Source organism: Pseudozyma hubeiensis (genome assembly GCF_000403515.1).
Source record: "Pseudozyma hubeiensis SY62 DNA, scaffold: PHS69, whole genome shotgun sequence".
Classification (NCBI taxonomy): Eukaryota; Fungi; Basidiomycota; class Ustilaginomycetes; order Ustilaginales; family Ustilaginaceae; genus Pseudozyma; species Pseudozyma hubeiensis.
Genome location: NW_012133851.1, coordinates 94,359 through 112,355, shown reverse-complemented (window position 1 = coordinate 112,355; position 17,997 = coordinate 94,359). Strand labels below are relative to the sequence as shown.

The following is a 17,997-nucleotide window of genomic DNA, read 5'->3' as shown; positions in this document are numbered from 1 at the left end:
GCGGATGAAATTTCGGTTCTTTTTCTTTACGCTTCATCTTGACCACAGACTCTGTGTCCACGCCACGGAGCAACGTCAGAATCTGCAGCACGGGAGCTGCATGGCGAGTCTAAAGTCCGTGGCGAGCCAAGTCATGATCTTTGCGCTTTCCGCCCACGGTCACGGCCACGCCGACGCCCGCCAGCGTTCTGGTACAGCGTACTGTGTGGCCGCTTTCGCTTAGAGCCTCTTTTGACGGCGCAGCTTGGCTTGGCGACAGTTCAAAGGCGTGAAGCGGTTTAGCTCCGACGCAACTGCGCAACCTGTCAGGGACACGCCGGATGCTGGAAGCGTCGAGACGGCCAAGGCAAAGAGTGAAAAAGGACGAGGAGAAGGCTGAATAGGCAGCCGGTATATCGTGTGCTGAGACCGAACTCTTTTGTCTCTGCTTCGGAAGTCAAGTTCCATATGTATTCTGCCTCCTATCGCATCGTCCACCATCACGTTCGCACCCGTCTCGTTGAAAGCATCCATAGTCTGCTCGCTTCTGCCGGAACTTATCCTCCAGACAACGCTGCACATCCCGCATCTCATTTCGCGGCCACTTGGCGCCCGCCCATCCTTGATCCCACGCTTTCATCAAGTTAAGCACCCGCTATCTTCACTCCGGTCCCACGCAGGTCGATCATCCAGCTTGCATCTGTCTTTTGGCAAAAGTCTCGACCGTCTTCGGAGTTGACTTCCATTTCTGCCACCGCTGCCGGCTGCTCGAACCTGCAGACTCGCATCATCGAAGCATACACGTTTGCGTGCAACTTTTGCATCACTGGACCCTCGACGCCTTCGACCGAGACCATACGAGATCACGCGGTCCCGTCTGTCTAGTGCTGAGCTTTGATCGTTTGCTTAGTCTCGTCAACAGCCAATTGCTGCGCCGCATCTGGTCCTGCCTACCCGGTTTCAGTCCTCCCTATAACTATTCCTCCTCTTTACCTCGCTCGCTCGTAGCCGTCCCTCCTTCCATCATGTCGTTCGACGCCAACAACCTCAGCAAGACCGACTCGAGGGCTTCCAGCACCCGCTCCTCCTTCTTCAATCGCGCCTCCGGGTTCGTCATGGGCACTGGCTCCCGACGCAACCCGCAAGCCACCCACTCTCAGCCTGCCTCCTCCACCTCGAGTCCCGCAATGCCTTCCAGCGCCACCATGGCCGGCTACAGCGAGCCCGAACCCAACACTGCCCAAGGTCCACGCAAGTTCGACCATATCTTTGCTGCACCCGATCCGAGTGTCAAGCTCTCCCCTCCTGCTGCGCTCTCGGAATCGCAACAGGACAAGTACGATCAGATGCTCCAGCATTTCACCTCGATCAAGGAGTTCCCCACCAGCCTCAAGGCCAACTCGCCCAAAAAGCCGCTCGACGACTGGGAAAAGATGCGCAACCTCTCGCGTGAGTCGATGATTCGCTACCTCCGCGCCACCAAGTGGGACGTTGCATCTGCCAAGAAGCGTCTCACCGATACCATTGCATGGAGGCGCGAGTACGGCGTCGACAGCCTCAAGGCGGAAGATCTCGAACCCGAAGCCATGACGGGCAAGGAGACCATCCTAGGTTACGATAACAAGGGTCGTCCGCTCCACTACATGCACCCTTCGCGCAACACCACCGAAGAGACTCCCCGCCAGATGCAGTTTGCCGTGTGGATCTTGGAACGTGCTATCGACCTCATGCCTCCTGGAGTCGAGATGCTTGCTCTCCTCATCAACTTTGGCGGCAAGAAGCGCAACCCCACCTCGATCAGCAACGCGAAGCTCATGCTCTATATCCTGCAGAACCACTACGTCGAGCGACTGGGTATCGCCCTCTGTATCAATGTGCCTTGGATCTTCAAGGCATTCTGGAACGCCATCTACCCCTTCATCGACCCAGTGACCAAGGGCAAATGCAAATTTGACGAAGCCATCAAGGATGAAGTTCCTAATGGGCAGCTGGCGTCCGACTTTGGCGGTCTGCTGGACTTCCCCTACGAGCACGAAAAGTACTGGCCCCAGCTGGTGGAGCTGACCAACAAGAGGAGAGAGGAGCAGTTGGAGAGGTTCAGGACCCTGTGTGGGGCCGAGATCGGGGCTAGCGAGTGGGTAATCAGGGGCGGTGATGAAACAAGTCGTTCCACAGCGCCCAAGAAGCAAGATTCGGGCTTCCATGAGGTCGACGCTGTGGCACTGGCCCAAGCTGGTCCTACCAAGGCTGATAACTCGACACCGCAATACGAAGCAGCGGGCGGAGACGACGGCCAGATGGAGCGATTCTACACGTCGCAGACAGAGCTTCCACCTCAGTTGGAAGAGTCCGACTCGGAAGACACGACCGTGGTCAACGACGACACGCACAGCAACAACGCCGCCTCGACGGAGAAGAAGAAACACGCCCAGAAGCATGGCGATGCAAGCCTCTTCGCCGCTGTTGTCGGTGGCATCTCTGCTGGATTGGTCGGCGGAGAAGCTGCATCTGACGCAGCCAAGGAAGCAAGCAAGAGCGCAGGCGACGAGAGCGAGAGGCACAAGCATCACCACTTGAGCCACATCAAGGCCGTGTTTGGGAGAAAGAGTGGCGAGGGAAAAGCTGTTCATGCGACGTAGAAGAAAGGCTGCAGCCTAGGCATCGTTTCGACATCACTTATACCATATTCTCAAATACACACAAAGGATTTGTTTCCGTTCCTGCATTGCAACATCTTTTTTCATCAGCTGGTTTCCTGACTGTGCGTGTGTTCTTCTGAGCGAGTCTTTTGTGGGTCGGGATGAGTCTGGCTGTGGTGGATGCGAAGATCACTTTTCAGATTGCAGGACAGCCGCGCAGATGTCGGGGGATGCAATGTGGGTTGAGTCAGTCGATCGAACTCATTCACCGCAGACGTTTTGGTTGAGGGGGGTGGTCGAAGCATTTTCGAATTCCTTGCTCGAAAAACCACAAAGAATTGCTCTGCATTCTAGACATGTCTAAACGAAGGAGCAGCAAGATGCCCTCTTCCAAACCACCATCCCAGCTGGCCCTACTACAAATGTCCCGGGTGTTCGCCATGCAGCCAGGCGTTGAACATGCCTAGTGCAGCCTGAGGCTTGTCGTGGGGTACAAAGTGACCGGCATCATCCACAATAGCGTACGTCAGATCACCCCAGTTCTTGTACTGTCCACCTTTGACCTTTTTGTCGGCATCGACGAACCAATCGACAAGCTCGACCTTGTTGTAGTCGCTCTTACCGGACCATTCGAGGTCTTCGGACCAAGCACGGTTGCCGAGGTAGTTGCAGATGAAATCGCGTCTACCGGAGTAAGTGAGGACGCGGACGGAGGCGGAGAGGATGGAGGAGACAGCCCATGTGCTGCTACGAGATCCATCGCCGGTCTCGGCGAAGTTGGCGTAGACGCTATCGGAGCAACCGACGAATACGCCGTCGTGCTTATCACCAGGACCCTTGCCATCGACACCGAGGGCAGTCTTGGTGTCGGCATCGTTGAGGAATGCTGCAACCCAGTCTTCCTCCGCATACTTGGCAGGGTGTTGCCAGTCGTACGGCGACTTCTTCAGCGAATCGTAGGGAGAGGAGAGCGCGGTCTCGCAGTAGTTGGAAGCAGCTTGACAGGCAGGAGTGTCATACGTCTTACCGTGCTTGTCTTTGCGATTGCACTTCTCCACCAGCGTGAGGCACGTCGGGATGCTCTCGTTCATCTTCTTGCACTTGTCTTTGGGAAGCAGCGGGTTCTTTGCTCCCGACTTGCGCGTACAGGTGTACTCGACGTACGCGGGGAACTGATGCTGAGGCGAAGTGATTCCGTTTCCGATCAAAACACTCTCCAGCGGCAAAGGTTTCAACCCCATCTCAGGGTGTTTGAGGATCTTCTTGTTGTCCTCTACGATCTGGTTGGCGAGAAGGGGGATGTACCTTCCGGCGTAACTCTCGCCGGCGATGTGGAAGCTGGTGAATGCGTCGCCATCTCCCTTGAAGATGTCCTGGCCCATGTGCATGGCGAGCAGATGCAGGAAGGCAGAGGCGTCCTTGGCGGCGGATTCGGCAGAAAACACACGCGAGGGCGGTTTGTCCGTGCGAGACTTGTTGGCCCAATCGACGTACGAGTAGCCCACACCGACAGGCTGATCGAGGAAGATCATGGTGGCATTGTTGTTCCACGCCCACGGGTTCTTCTCCGCGCCCGGCTTGCCGTCCCTACTCGCAGGGTCGACGGCATTGCACGGACCGAGCTCCATAAGCAGACCCGTGAACGAAGAGCATCCCGGTCCGCCGTTCAACCACAGCACGACCGGGTCCGTCTTGGGGTCGTTGCGCGACTCGAACGCCCAAAAGTAAAAGTGCTCGATGGCACCCTTCGTTCGACCGTCCTTCTCGTGCTTGTTGATGGAGAAGGCACCGTCCTTCGAGCCGTGCTTGGAGAGCAGGTCGACGTCGACGTCGAGGTAGCCCGAGTAGGACTTGACGGAAGGATCGCAGATGGAGGGAGGCGGGGAGACGACGCGCAGGCTGTGAGCTGGCAGGTGGGGATGCTCGAGCACAGCGGCAGGTTCCTGCGGTTGCTGCTGCTGCTGGTGAGAACGCTGGAGCGAAAAGGGGATCTGAGCAGCTCGGGTCACCGCTGCAGCGGCCATGGCTACGGCGACGAAGCTGTTGTACACGCGCATCTTGAGGGGACAAACTTGATGGTAGTGAAGGAAGATGCTTCTCGTTCGACAGCTCTCCTCGAACGGCTGCAAGGGCCAAAGAAGCTCGACCCCGCTTATCCCGACGAACTGAGTTTCAGCTAAAAGGAAAAAGAAAAAAAAAACTGGGGGGCAGCAAGCGCTGCATGACGAAAAAGCTTCTTACATGCAAGATCGGCAGCGTGAGTCCCGTGCGTCGTCGACCTCATTCCGCATTTGAACTCTGCAAAAGCTTATCCGGCATCAGCGAGTCATTTCGAATTCCAAGCTCAGATTGTTAGACCCCGTGTAGATCAGCTCGAAAAGAAATTCTTGATGGAAAGACCGGCGATACGTTTTTTCCCGCCTCAAGAAGAAATGCGAACAGCACAGTGTAGCGTAGCAGAAACAAAGCTCATTCTCACTGTAGAAGAGGTTTTGATAGCCGTACGCCGGCTTTTTTGGCAGACAGCTTTATCTAATCCTGGTTGCAAAGTCGAGTCAACGAAAGCAAAGCGTGAGTGTGCGTTGCATTTCTTCTCATCGACTTGTCGATCTTCCTCCGTCACCATCATCACCTTCTCCCACACCTCTTTGTTGTTGTTGCATCGTCCTACGCCATGCAGCAGCTCACTACACCTTTGCTTCCGCTCCTCGACGCGGCGAGCGTCAAGGATAGCACCCTCCTTGACGCTGTTGCCCGCATCGCACCCGTTCTTGTTCCCCAAGACCTCGTCTCGTCGCTTCCCGTCAACATCGCATACCTCGTCCTTGCAGAGCCATCACTCAGCTACGACGCTGCTGCCGATCTCCTCGATGCAGGCGCAGAGGCTATCGTCACTCCCGACACGCAGCTGATCCAGCAGTTTGACGCTTCCGTCGCCTCGACCCGTTTCATCTACCTTTCCGCCTCGGGTGCCGCTCCCGTCCCCGAAGTGCTCAAGTCGGTAGCAGGTGCCGTACTCACCCTTCCCACCGCATCCGCCATCGCTTCATCGTCACAGCTCATCAAGACTACCGCAGATCTGCTTCAGACGAAAACCTCCGGCAAGTCGCTTTTCGTTCTGGCCACTTCGGGTGCTCCCTCTGTACAGGACGTCAAGGCTGTCGCTCAGCTTACTGCCAGCCTCATCGCACCTTCCTCGGTTCTTTCCGTCTCCGCAGAAGAGGGCCAGCAGCAGCAGGGAAAGCTCGATATTGTCGATGCGTTCGTCGCTCCCTTGACCTCGGACCGCACCGATGGCCTCTTTGCTACCACCGTCGTCTCGGCCGCCTGCTCCACCTCGCTCGGTCTCGTCTACTCGTCTCCCTTGTCCATTCGCAAGTCGATCGCCACCGGTTCCGCTCACTACCAGTCCCGCAACAGAGGCCTATGGCACAAGGGAGAGTCGAGCGGTGCCACCCAGCAAGTCGTCAGCATCCGACAGGACTGCGACTCGGACGCTATCCAGTTCGCCGTTCGTCAGTCTCGTGGCACCTCGGCATCCGGGTTCTGCCACCTTCAGAATCGCGAGGGATGCTTCTCCTCCGCCACCGGTCTCGCAAAGCTCGAAGCCACACTCAAGCAGCGCAAGCAATCGGCTCCCGCCGGCAGCTACACCGCTCGCCTCTTCAATGATGCGTCCCTCTTGGGCGCCAAGCTGCGCGAGGAAGCCGCCGAGTTGGCCGACGCCAAGAACGACGACAAGACCCACGTCGCTTTCGAGGCTGCCGATCTCATCTACTTTGCACTCACGAAGTGCGTTTCCGCCGGCATCGGGCTGGAGGAGATCGAGGCTTCGTTGGATGCCAAGTCCAAGAAGGTCTCGCGTCGCAAGGGTGATGCCAAACCTACCTTCGCCCAGCAGCAGAAGGCCGCCGAAACCAAGGCTGCTCCCGCCCCTGCTCCTGTCCCCGTCAAGGACGCATCTGCACCCATCAAGATCCAATCCTACCGCTACGAGGATCTCTCAGCTATTCAGCGCAAAGAGCTGCTCAAGCGACCCGCTCTCCGCACCGAGCAGGTCATGGAGATCTGCCGCCCTATCCTTCGCTCTGTCAAGGAGCGCGGCGACGCCGCTCTGCTCGAACTCACCGAGAAGTTTGACAAGGCCAAACTCACCAACCCCGTCCGTCTCCCACCATTCGTCGACGACTCGGTCATGGCCAAGATCAAGCCCGAAGTCAAAGTCGCCATCGACATTGCCTACGACAACATTTACAAGTTCCACAAGGCTCAAAAGACCACCTTCGGCAACAAAAAAGCCCAGGAGACCGGAGCTGCCGGCACCGTTGATGGCATCGAGGAACCCGAAGATGGTGTGCTCGAGGTCGAAACCATGCCAGGTGTCGTTTGCCGACGTTTTGCACGACCTATCGAATCGGTTGGATTGTACGTTCCTGGTGGATCGGCAGTGTTGCCTTCCACAGCGTTGATGTTGGGCGTACCTGCTCAAGTGGCACGCTGCCCGACGGTGGTGATTGCCACCCCACCGAGACCGGACGGAAGCATCTCGCCCGAGGTGCTGTACTGCGCATCCAAGGTCAACGCCACCGCCATCCTTTGTGCTGGTGGAGCACAGGCAGTCGCCGGTCTTGCCTACGGCACGGAGTCCTGTCCCAAGGTGGACAAGATCGTCGGTCCAGGAAACCAGTTTGTCACAGCAGCCAAGATGCTCGTTCAGAACGAGACCGACGCCATCGTATCCATTGACATGCCAGCCGGACCATCCGAAGTTCTCGTCATCGCCGACGGCAAAGCTGACCCTGCATTCGTGGCATCCGATCTGCTCTCGCAAGCCGAGCACGGTCCGGACTCGCAAGTCGTACTGGTCGGAATCGCACTCACTCCCGCCCAACTCGATGCCATCGAATCCGAGGTCGACAAGCAAGCCCGCGCGCTCCCTCGCGTCGACGTCGTCCGTCAAGCCATCGACAAATCCGTCACAGTCATCGTCCCCGATCGCACCACCGCTATGTCCTGGTCCAACGCCTACGCACCCGAACACCTCATCCTCCAAACCCAGTCCCCCGAGGAACTCGTCAAGCTCGTCCAAAATGCAGGGTCTGTGTTTGTCGGCAGTTGGTCGCCCGAGTCGTGCGGAGACTACATGTCCGGTACAAACCACTCCCTACCCACCGCAGCCTACGCCAAGAGCTACTCCGGTGTCAACGTGGGCACGTTTGAAAAGTGCATCACTTCGCAGAGTCTTACCAAGCAAGGGCTGAAGGGTTTCGGTCAGAACGTTATCGATTTGGCAATGTGTGAGGGTCTCCAGGCTCACGCTATGGCGGTAAAGATCAGGTTGGACAGGATGGCTCAGCAGGTGGTGTAGATAGTTTCTAGCGATGAGAAGTTTCGAAATGCAACATGTACACAAACTCGCTGTGAAAGTCTGCTCAAATTTCTGCTCCGACATTGTCGACGCTTTCCACCATCCAACCATCACCACCCTCTCCTCCTTTCGCCAACACTTTCCAAAGATATTGAAAGCGCACACATCGAACGAATCTGATGAAACGAATGGGTATTGAAATCAGCGCTAAGAAACCAACGAATTGAAAGGAACGAAAAAAATAATGAAAGTGATGCCTCCCGAACACCCGTGTCGCTGCCACGCAAAACCCTACCTACAATCCCGACTTCTCGTCATACTCTCCCCTCGCATACCTGGGCTCCCCTCTTGTGCTCTCCATCTGAAACTCCTCCCCTCCGCTGACCCCAAATTGCTGCTGCAACGGAGAAGACTGCCGCGCACTCGGCCCACCCACTACCCCAGGAACCGTCAACTGATCCTTCTCGCTATACCTCTCCACACCATACCCGGATCCACTGCCCGACCCGCTCGGCGACGCAGACCTCCTCAACTCGCTCGGGATCGGCGTCAATCGCCCCACCTCCGTGCCTGGTTGTGCGGTCTCGGAGAGCGGTTGATCTTGCAGCGTGTGCGTCATGCTGGATACCTGTGAGACTCTGTCCTGCTCTGCTGACGGTGCTGTTGTTGCTCCAGCGGTGCTCGCACCGGCTGCTGTCGCTGGCGATGCTGTTGCTGCGGCTGTCGCCTGAGTTGCTGGGACGCCACTCCTCGTCCCTCGGAAGTAGCTCTTCCTCCTCTGCTTGAGATGGTCGAACGGCAAAAAGTGTTCCTCCATCTGCCTCATCTCTACGGGCAGGCTGTCGAGATCCGCATTGCCGCTCCTCTTCTTGGCCTTCAACGGGTTATCCTCCAGCAGCAGCTCCTCGAGCTCGTGCGTGGCGTCGAAATTCGCCTTTTTCGAATCGGGCTCGAACGGCGGCGTCACCGTCTTGGCCTCCATCGCCGCCCAGTCCATCCCCGCGAACCACGGGTGCGCCTTGAACTCGTCGATGCCGCTTCGACAGCCGAGGCGTTTGCGCGGATCGCGTTCCAGCAGGCTCTTGATGCAGCTCACCGTTTCGCGGCTGACGATGGTCTCGACGTTTTCGGGGAAGGTGCAGCGGTCGTTGAGGATCGAGTGCGTCAGCGCGGAGTTGGTTTTCCCGCGGAAAGGGCGACGACCGAAGAGCAGTTCGTACGCTACCACTCCCAACGACCACCAGTCGACGGACGACAAATATCCTCGCTTGGTCAACACTTCGGGAGCCATGTACGCCATCGACCCCGCAATACTCGTCAGTGGCCTTCTGGGTGAAAAGTGAACCGCAATATTGAAGTCCGTCAGATGCGCATGTCCCTTCTCATCCAACAACACGTTGTCCGGCTTCAGATCCCGATGTACGATCTGCAGCCGATGCAGATAGTCCAGCCCCAACGCCAACTCCGCTACATAAAACCTGACCACCTCTTCGCTCATATTCCCCGTCCGATCCAGGTGAAACCGCAGATCGCCACCGAGCATCAGGTCGAGCACCATGAACATGTTTTCGTCGTCCTGAAACGCATAGCGCAAATTACACACAAACGGCGAGTCGATCTCTTCGAGCAGGCGTCGTTCCTGGATGATGTTGGAGACGGCACGCATCTTGATGCACTTGGCCTTGTTGATGTACTTGAGCGCGTAGAGGTCTTTTGTCTGCTTGTGCTGGACGACGCGCACTTTGCCGAAGGCGCCTTTGCCGACGGCGCGGAGAAGGTAGAAGTGGTAGAGGTCGACGGGGCCGTCGAAGTCGATGACCTCGGGTTTGCAGCAGAGCGCGCCCATGGTGGATGATGCTGTGCGACGATGCGGGGGTGGTGGAGGATGAGACTATGCAAGATGCGCAGGAAGGGGCCTGGAGACAATGCTGGTCGTTGCCAAACGGGTTGAGGGGGGCGACGCAATTGAACGAGTTCCGGAAGACGTGGGTATCTGATGGAGGCGAAGCCTGAGATGTGAAGGGTAGTGAGCAGTAGGCGCGTCACAGACGTTGGCAGGCAGAGCGAGTTGCGGTGGTGGCTGATGGCATCAGTCTGACAGAATCGCAGATACGCGCGTACGACGTGTTTGTGCGCTGTGGTACTGTCCACCCGTGTCGGCAGCGATGCGATCCTGACGTGATACTACTACTGCTGCCGTTGCTGCTGCTCTGGGCGTCAAGACTGGTGCCCGGGTCGGACGATATGCAATGTGACTCGGACCTCTTCCGAAGAGCTTCGAAGAGATTCTGGAGAGGACAGGGGTATGCAATCGGAAAGACACGACAATGAATGTGACGAACGACCGAATCGAGCTGGTGATTGCGGCAGAGTGAACGCTGTCGGATGAATGCCGAGTCGACAGTGGCGAATGTGGCAGCAGTGCTTTTGGTCAAGGTGTGATGATGGTGATCGTATCGACGAGTGTGTGTTGCAAGATTGCAATGTCGTGGGACGACGGCGTGTCCGGCGGTCGATGCGGGTTGAAGGTGTCGAAGAGGCGACGGCGAGTCTGGGTGAGCCAAGATTCGAGAGCTGCTTGTGTTTGCACGCTCTTGGAAGAGAGAGAGAGAGAGAGAGCGGGAAGTGCATATCAAGGCGGAGAAGCTCCAGGGCGGAAAAGAAGCTCGCGCTGCACACGAGCGCCTAAGCGAGACCGAAAGACGCTCACCTCTCGAGGAAACACACGCAGTCGGCCAAGCACAGTCGCCGTCACAGGGCGGCCTGCGTTGCAGCTGCAGTGGTGAGGAATTTCGGGCTTGTAGATCTCGCCTTTAGCGCTCTCTCCGTCTGCTTAAACTTCAGACTGCCCCTTTGTGTCGTTCAAACTATGCTCACGCGCTCGCACAACACCTCTACAACAATGTCAACCCAAGACCTAAGCCGAGTTCAGTCTGTAGCTAGGCGCCGAATGAAAGACTCAAACGTGGCATTGCATTGTTGTTTCCACTCATCTCAAGTGAAAAGGGGCAAGCAAGGCTCTGGAGGTTTTGACGCCGCGTACGTTGCGTGTCGCTCATGTCTCGTGGCAGCAGACTGGACTTTGCCTTGGTCAAACCAGAATATTTCTAACTAAATTTAACTATTTCCAACCGCTTGCGGACAGCCTAGAATTTCGAGAACCCTTTTGGCTCGTCCGCCCTGGACGCTGCTTGCGGCATTGCTCTCTTGCTCCATATTTTTGCGGAGACAGGAAAGCCAGGTCAGGCCGCAGACGTCGGCGTTTGCCAAAAAGACGCATTGCGGTCCACTGTACGGTCGAACTTTTCGCGCCTTGCTCCGTTCGCCGTGACAAAGCTATGCCGCTCTGGAAGATCCACGAGCGACCGAAGCGCTTTACCCCTTGCTCCTGCTTCCGGGTTCCAGACCTGCTTTTACCGCAAAAATGCGTACAGAAGCCGTCGACTTGGAGACCTACGTCCATAACGAGTTTGCCGGCGGTCATGTTTGATAAACGCCATGAGCTTGCTCTAGGTTCCTGAACGGATAGAGGCTCCCGCGGTTCTTGCGGGCATTCATTCTGTTCGCTATTGCACACAGGTCACGAGCGAGATTGTTCGCAGTTTGGGGCCACGTTGATTCCGCGATGTGAGGTCTGGGGCGTAATTGACGTCGAGAGCATCGTCAATGCATAGACACGGCCCCGAGCTTTGTTGCACGTCGACACTGCAGTAGGCTGCACGTTGCCCCTGCGTCCTACAAGCATCTCGCGGACACTATCGACACTCGTCTCAACACAAAAGGTTGGCAGTGAGTCCGCTTCATAAGTTACGACAACAAAAGGCCGCCATCCTGAACGTATATGCAACCTTGACTGGGAGCTTCCTTGCACCCACCTACCTCGCTTGTTTGTTTCGTGCGCTCGTTCGTGTGCATCAACCTGGATGCTGCACCTCAGAGGCAGGTTGCACACCGTCGACCTCGTCGAGCATGGCGAACAAGATGCACTCGCGAGTCGGGCGGACCACTCGCGCGAAAGCCAGACCTTGTTGAATTTCAAGTTGCCCGACGCGTTGTAAGATCGCCAGAAATCGAGCTATTTTCAAAAATTAGCAGGCGACCAAGGCGCACGACAAAGGATAGGAAGAAAGCGGCGAGAAGGAAAAAAAAAGTTGATCAGCTCTCGCCATCACCAATCGTCGACCTTCCTGCTCATCTTCCACTTCGTACAATTCGCCAGTTCACTCATCCTCTGTCGCCGCCAAGATGATCAGCGCTCAGCCTTCCCAGGCCCTGATCGCTCGCACAGCCTTTCGAGCAGCGACCACCACTGTCGCCTCGAGGGCCGCCGTTGCACCTTCGCCGCTGGCTCGCAGCGCTTCGGCCCTGCTTGCCTCCAACAGCGCTTCTTCCCAGCAGTCCAGCAGAAGCTTTGCCTTATCCGCCATCTCTCGCCAAGCTGTCGAAACTTCCATCCCCACTCCAGCTGCCGACGCCGATGCTGATCTCACATCTGTATCAGCCCAACGCGAACTTCCAACCTCTGGCAGGAAGAAGCGCGGCGCCAAACCCTCCACCGACGCCGACAAGGCCAAGCTGCTCCTCAAATGGGGTTGGTTCGAACCAGGCGCACCCGAGATTCAGCAGCTGCTAGACGGTTTCCGACGCAGCAACACTTTCCCCGACTGGCTCAGACGCACTTACGAGGACGTCAAGAGTTTCCGATCCGCCCGCTCCCGTCTCTGGTCGCCCACCACGGAAGAGATCCGCACCCTCGTCGGCCAAGAAGCCACCATCCGCGAACCACAGGAATGGATCGACCGCCAGATCAAGTCGTACCGTAAGACGCTCGAGGCTGCCGACGCCAAAGCCAATGGTGCTACCAAAGAGCTACCCGAGTACATCTCACAGGCCGACCTCTGGGATATGATGGACTACGAACAGCAGGTCGACTTTGCGCTGCGCGGTGTGTGGCAGAGCATGTCGCAGGAGCAGCGTGCCAGTGCACTGCTGCGCAGTCGATTCGACAGCATCCGCAAGCTCGGCTGGAGGCAAGGCTACTCGTCCGGCTACCCGCGACCACAGCAGGGCGGCGAAAGCTCGCACCTGCCCGACAAGCTCGGTGCTCGAGACGAAGCAGGATGGGTTGCCTTCCGCGCCCTGCAACAAGCCGAGGAGCAGGAAGCCTGGGCCGCATGGCAGCAGCTCTCTCCCGAAGAGCGTGTAGCCGAAGAGAAAGCGGCTTGGAAGCTTCGTGATCGATCGCAAGTCTACCTCGACGATTCCGAGGACTCGCTCGTCCTCGCTTCTCCCTCGCCGCGATGGTACGCTGTCCCCGAGCGCGCAGGCGAACTCACCTTCCTGCCGAACACAATCATCAAGCTCGTCAAGAACCACACCCCGGAAGGATCCGACTACGACGCTTTCAAAGCCACCTTCCGCGTACCCCTCTCGATGCACAAGCACGCGCTCCGCTCCTACCTCCTCTCCATCTACGGTCTCAAAACCACCTGGGCCCGTTCGTCCATCTACCGCTCCCCCGTCACACGCGACAACCGAACGGGAAAAGTCATCTCCGGTCGTGGACGAACCTACAAGAAGGTCGAAGTCGGACTGTTGGAGCCGTTCCTGTTCCCGGAGATTTCGCCTGATTTTGCCAAGCAGCACTTGCTGACGTCCGAGTTGGATTATGAGCGAAGCAGGGTGTACCTCAAGATGACAAAGACTACGAGGTGGAGGGGTAAGAAGTCGACGGAGCAGTTTGAGCAAGAGATCGCCAACAGGGATAGGGGTATGTACCATCAGCTGGATGCGTTGGCGAGCGAAGGGATCGTAGGTGAGGCAAAGGCGGAGGCGGAGAGGTTCCCGAGGTTTATGGTCAAGACAAAGGGTTTGCCGAGTGCCAAGCATGGTAAGATTCTGGAACTGTTGGCCGAGGAGAGGAAGGTCAAGGAGAGGAGGGTGGAGGAGCTGGTACAGCAGTTCAAGAGGGATGCTGCCAAGGCGGCCGAGGGGTCTTCCGAAGCTGCTTAGCGGGGGAAAGGATTACGTTTTTGAATGTCAAACTTGTGGAATGCACCAACGAGTGACAAGGTCCTTTGCATGTGTGTGTGTGTGTGTGTGTGTGTGTTCTTTTGAGCCGGGACCGATGTATTCTTCCCATGTGTGATTGCAACTTGAGCCGCAGATCAAATCACGCTCTTGTCCTTCAACTTGTCCACCACATCCGCGATGATCTCGTCCGTCGTCGTCTGCCTCTCCACCTTTACCCTCACCACGCCCATCTCTGCCTCCTCATCTGGAACCTGCAGCGTATCCAATTGACTGTACAACATGTCGAGCTTCATAAAGTGTCCTTTTCGATTCGACATTCTCTCCTCCAACAATTCCCGCGTTAGATCGAGATACACGTGCACTACCCTCAAATCCTTCGGTTGTTCCTGTTCGCTCTGCAGCGCTTTCGGATCTTGTAGAGAAGAAATGGTTCCGCGAAGTAGTCGACGGTAGATGAGTTTGAGGGAGGAACACGCGATGACGGCAAGATGCTTACTGGGTCCCTTGACCTCATTCTCGCCTACTTGACCGCGGGTGGTAGCGACGACGTGATCGGTCGAAGTTTTTGTCGTGGAAGACGTCTCGAGAACTTCAGCGACCTTTCCAATCTCGCTCTTTTTGGGACTGATGGGGGATTCGGTTTGGGAGGTAGCCAGTTGCAACCCGGTTTGTCGAATGCGAAGCAACCAAGGTTCCCGGTCCGCATCGTTCAAAGGCTGACCCCGGGACATCTTTTCGACGTTGCTCGGTGGATGCAGATCATCTCCATCGACAAAGGGACAGGAAAGAGCGCTTGACAGTGCGGATCCTACCGTCGATTTCCCGGAGCCGGACGTTCCCATCACGATGAGCAGCGTTGGAATCGATGATGTCGTCATTCTTGTTCCCTGTTCCCTCCGACTGCTTCTCCTCTGCTTCAAGATCTAAGTTGTAGCAACACTGTGAGGAATTCGAGGACGAAAAAGTTGTGGTGGTGATCAATGTTGGTGCTGAATGGAAAGGTTGATGGTGTCTGGCGTTGAGGAAGAAAGAGTGCGAGTGTTGGACAGGAAGCGTCATGCGTGGTTCTTGCAACGGCGAAGTGGGGGTTAGTGGAGCACAACACAAATATCCCGGTCCGGCTGCTCCGCTCCCCCCGTCAAAAAAATCTCGAAAACTTCCAGCGGCAGACACGCGATCACAGAAATATCTTTTTGGACCATCATGGTTCTTCTGACGCTGTACGACCCACAGGGATCAGCAGCTCGCCCACACAGTTCAATAGACACAAGTCAATGCTGATCACGAAGCTATTCGTATCAATGAGGGTATAGATTGATTTACTCACGCGCGCCCATCCTACCTGCTCCACATCTCTACGAATCAACCTCGTCATCGCTCACCATGCCACTCTGCCTCCCACCGTCCCCATGATCGTCATCGTGATGCTGACCCACGCCGCACTGTGTCAGACTCGGAGCCAACACCCTAGCCAGCGCCTTGGCTTGCGCATACAGGCTAGACCAGATTTTTGCTTCCTCCGCATCCTGTTCCGCCGCGTTTGCTGCTGCTGCCTGCTCGACGTCTCCCGAGGCGGGCGTGGGTGAAGTGCCACCGTGCTGCGGTGGACCGCTGGTCGAGCCGAGGGGGAAGTGGTCCGAGACGGGTGAGCGAGACGGCGTGGGAGTGTGATCCGATCTGGCGGAAGTGGGTGTTGTGACGCCGGATCTGAGACGTGAGCGGGTGGCGGTGTTTGTACCGGCGGCGGAGAGGGTAGCTGTGGAAGAGGCCAATGCCGGACTCAATGTGTTCTGCGGTGTCGCTTGTAGTCTCGGCGGATCGGCAGCGGCGTTGAGCGTGAGAAGCATAAACGGTCTGTTCCTATCACCTGAGGCCAAACCTCCTTCATCCTGCGATTCGTCCAGCGCCATCTCCCCCCTCGACGCATTCGTCGGCACAGCCGCTGTAATCGGCATCACCAAGATCCTCCCTAGATCGCTCTCCACCAACAACGGCACCACCTCCCTCTCCTCCCCCACCATCCCCGTCACCGCATGCCGTCTCACCTTTACCATCCCACCTGCTACCACCACATTCCCCCTCTGCGCCGATCCCTCCGCCACCTCCCTCCAACACGTCACCGCGATCGCCGATAAGCAAACCGCACGCTCATCCAACGTCAACGGTGCCTTTCCATTGTACGTCGGCACCGGAGGTTGCGTTCCTGCCGCTGCTGCTGTGCTCGCCAGTATCGATGCGACAGCGGATCTGGACGCGGGTGGTGCGTCCACGAGTCGTGTAGCGGAGGCGTAGAGCTCGGACGATTCGAGCAAGGTGAGCAGCGCAGTGTGTGGACGAATCGACGTCTCGCCAGTGGTGGAAGAAGGAGGATCTTTGATGAGCTGCGAAAGCAGCGATGTTATGGCTGCTGGTTGAAGCATTGCTGCGATGCGCGCGCGAGAGAGAGAGAGAGAGAGACGGTCTCCTTACGACCTGTCCAGCTCAATTCTCCGGGAAAGGCTGAGAGACGTGATGGAGAGAGGGTGAGGTGTGGGAAGTGTGGGCCGGCCCATTTCGGAAGTCGGTTTTGAATAAAGCTCGGTCGGCGGACTGCGAAATTCTGGCAGCTTTTGGGTTGGGTTTTGGCTGTCATCACCTTTCTCCGTCCAGTGTTGGAGATGGGGTTCGTGCGTCACCCTTTTTCCCGTGGACGCAGGAATATGTGGAGTAAAAAATGAAGATTATTCCGCGTGAAATTGTTGGGTTTTGTCAATCCTTGGAGCTGGCTTCTTTGGGCTGCTGTTGCAAAAACAAATCGCCCTCGTCCTTTTCCGCAAAATAAATGAATTGAGGATGCAGGGGTTGTGGGCAAGCGAAAGCGCGCTGCTCAACGTGGTTGGGGATTTTTGCTGTAGGCCGCGGTGTTTAGAGCTGGCCCGAGAGTCGATCGTCTTGGGTCAAGCTTGAGTTATGTCGTGAAATCCAAGTTGGTCCCGCTTTCCTGGTCCCCTCACCGTAGCGATCATCCGTTCATGGTGATGAGCAAGCCCCACCTTGCTTCCATCGCGATCGCCTTCTCCCACCGCTTCGAAGTCTCGATAGACAGCTGTCGGCACCTCTGCGCAATATTGGTCCTGGCGCAAAGGACGGCGGCGATTATCATCAACTCCTGCTTCACCCACTCGTCTCGCATTGAAACGTGCTCGTAATCAACTCATCGGATCTCATCCCACTACAACATTATCGACGGTCAATCATGAATGTCTGGAACTAAGCCAACAGTTCTCCTTTTTGGCCGTCACAGCATTCTTTGCATCGTATCTTTCTCGTCACATAGCGTAGTCACAGGCACAAGACCCCAGCATCGCCCATCAAAAGCGCTCACACCAGCATGAATTCGATTAGCTACCTCGATTCGGTCCTCAGCCGATCCTTCGGCCCCAACACGGATCGACCGCCATCACGTCCGTCCTCATCCTCCGCCAAACGATCTCGGTCCCACTCATCTCTCCCTGCGAGTCGTCGCGCATCCAGCACTTCGCCTCCCACACCATCCGGATCCTCATCCTTGCGAAGATGGTCCCAGGAGGAGCAGAGCGAGCCGAACCTCGCACTGTACAGCAAGAACAAGCTCCGTCGCACGGGAAGCACTCCTGCTGGCGCTGGGATATTCTCCGCTACTGCCCTGGATACCGACGAGAGCGATTCGGATGGTCCGCAAACCAGGAGGGCTAGATGGAGCGGTCTGTGGGGGTTGACCGGTTGGATCGATGAAGCTATTCACCCTGGGTCGGGTTCTGAGGGAGCGTCGTACAGAAGGACCAGGAGGGTTCCTAGCTTGGATGATTTGCTCTTGAGCTCCACTGCTCCGAGGAGAGACACAGAGAGGAGGACGGCTTCTTCCGGTTACCACCGTGCCACATCCAGCAAGGATGGAGGGTCGAGCAGCACGGATGAATCGCAATCAGGCAGAAGACGCAGGTCGTCCAAACGTCATTC

The 17,997-nt window shown here is 56.9% G+C and overlaps 9 protein-coding genes across 9 annotated transcripts; 3 read left to right on the top strand and 6 right to left on the bottom strand.

The window, feature by feature from the left end:
* Window positions 1–219: 219 nt before the first annotated feature.
* PHSY_007258 (hypothetical protein) lies at window positions 220–573 on the bottom strand (the record flags this gene model as incomplete). The annotated part of the gene is made up of 1 exon (XM_012337852.1): window positions 220–573. The coding sequence occupies one exon, from the start codon at window positions 571–573 to the stop codon at window positions 220–222; it is 354 nt and encodes a 117-aa protein (XP_012193242.1).
* Window positions 574–1,004: 431 nt separating this feature from the next.
* Window positions 1,005–2,618, top strand: PHSY_007257 (cytosolic factor; the record flags this gene model as incomplete). Its single annotated transcript, XM_012337851.1, has 1 exon — window positions 1,005–2,618. One exon carries the CDS (start codon window positions 1,005–1,007, stop codon window positions 2,616–2,618), a length of 1,614 nt encoding a protein of 537 aa, XP_012193241.1.
* A 416-nt stretch (window positions 2,619–3,034) lies between these two features.
* On the bottom strand, window positions 3,035–4,642 carry PHSY_007256 (potential serine carboxypeptidase; the record flags this gene model as incomplete). Its single annotated transcript, XM_012337850.1, has 1 exon — window positions 3,035–4,642. One exon carries the CDS (start codon window positions 4,640–4,642, stop codon window positions 3,035–3,037), a length of 1,608 nt encoding a protein of 535 aa, XP_012193240.1.
* Window positions 4,643–5,292: 650 nt separating this feature from the next.
* Window positions 5,293–7,986, top strand: PHSY_007255 (histidinol dehydrogenase; the record flags this gene model as incomplete). The annotated part of the gene is made up of 1 exon (XM_012337849.1): window positions 5,293–7,986. One exon carries the CDS (start codon window positions 5,293–5,295, stop codon window positions 7,984–7,986), a length of 2,694 nt encoding a protein of 897 aa, XP_012193239.1.
* A 295-nt stretch (window positions 7,987–8,281) lies between these two features.
* Window positions 8,282–9,832, bottom strand: PHSY_007254 (hypothetical protein; the record flags this gene model as incomplete). Its single annotated transcript, XM_012337848.1, has 1 exon — window positions 8,282–9,832. One exon carries the CDS (start codon window positions 9,830–9,832, stop codon window positions 8,282–8,284), a length of 1,551 nt encoding a protein of 516 aa, XP_012193238.1.
* A 196-nt stretch (window positions 9,833–10,028) lies between these two features.
* Window positions 10,029–11,901, bottom strand: PHSY_007253 (hypothetical protein; the record flags this gene model as incomplete). The annotated part of the gene is made up of 2 exons (XM_012337847.1): window positions 10,029–10,579; window positions 11,862–11,901. The coding sequence occupies 2 exons, from the start codon at window positions 11,899–11,901 to the stop codon at window positions 10,029–10,031; spliced, it is 591 nt and encodes a 196-aa protein (XP_012193237.1).
* A 330-nt stretch (window positions 11,902–12,231) lies between these two features.
* Window positions 12,232–13,998, top strand: PHSY_007252 (likely mitochondrial ribosomal protein; the record flags this gene model as incomplete). Its single annotated transcript, XM_012337846.1, has 1 exon — window positions 12,232–13,998. The coding sequence occupies one exon, from the start codon at window positions 12,232–12,234 to the stop codon at window positions 13,996–13,998; it is 1,767 nt and encodes a 588-aa protein (XP_012193236.1).
* Window positions 13,999–14,153: 155 nt separating this feature from the next.
* Window positions 14,154–14,897, bottom strand: PHSY_007251 (thermoresistant gluconokinase; the record flags this gene model as incomplete). The annotated part of the gene is made up of 1 exon (XM_012337845.1): window positions 14,154–14,897. One exon carries the CDS (start codon window positions 14,895–14,897, stop codon window positions 14,154–14,156), a length of 744 nt encoding a protein of 247 aa, XP_012193235.1.
* Window positions 14,898–16,167: 1,270 nt separating this feature from the next.
* On the bottom strand, window positions 16,168–17,564 carry PHSY_007250 (G protein coupled receptor; the record flags this gene model as incomplete). Its single annotated transcript, XM_012337844.1, has 2 exons — window positions 16,168–16,400; window positions 17,444–17,564. The coding sequence occupies 2 exons, from the start codon at window positions 17,562–17,564 to the stop codon at window positions 16,168–16,170; spliced, it is 354 nt and encodes a 117-aa protein (XP_012193234.1).
* Window positions 17,565–17,997: the final 433 nt, after the last annotated feature.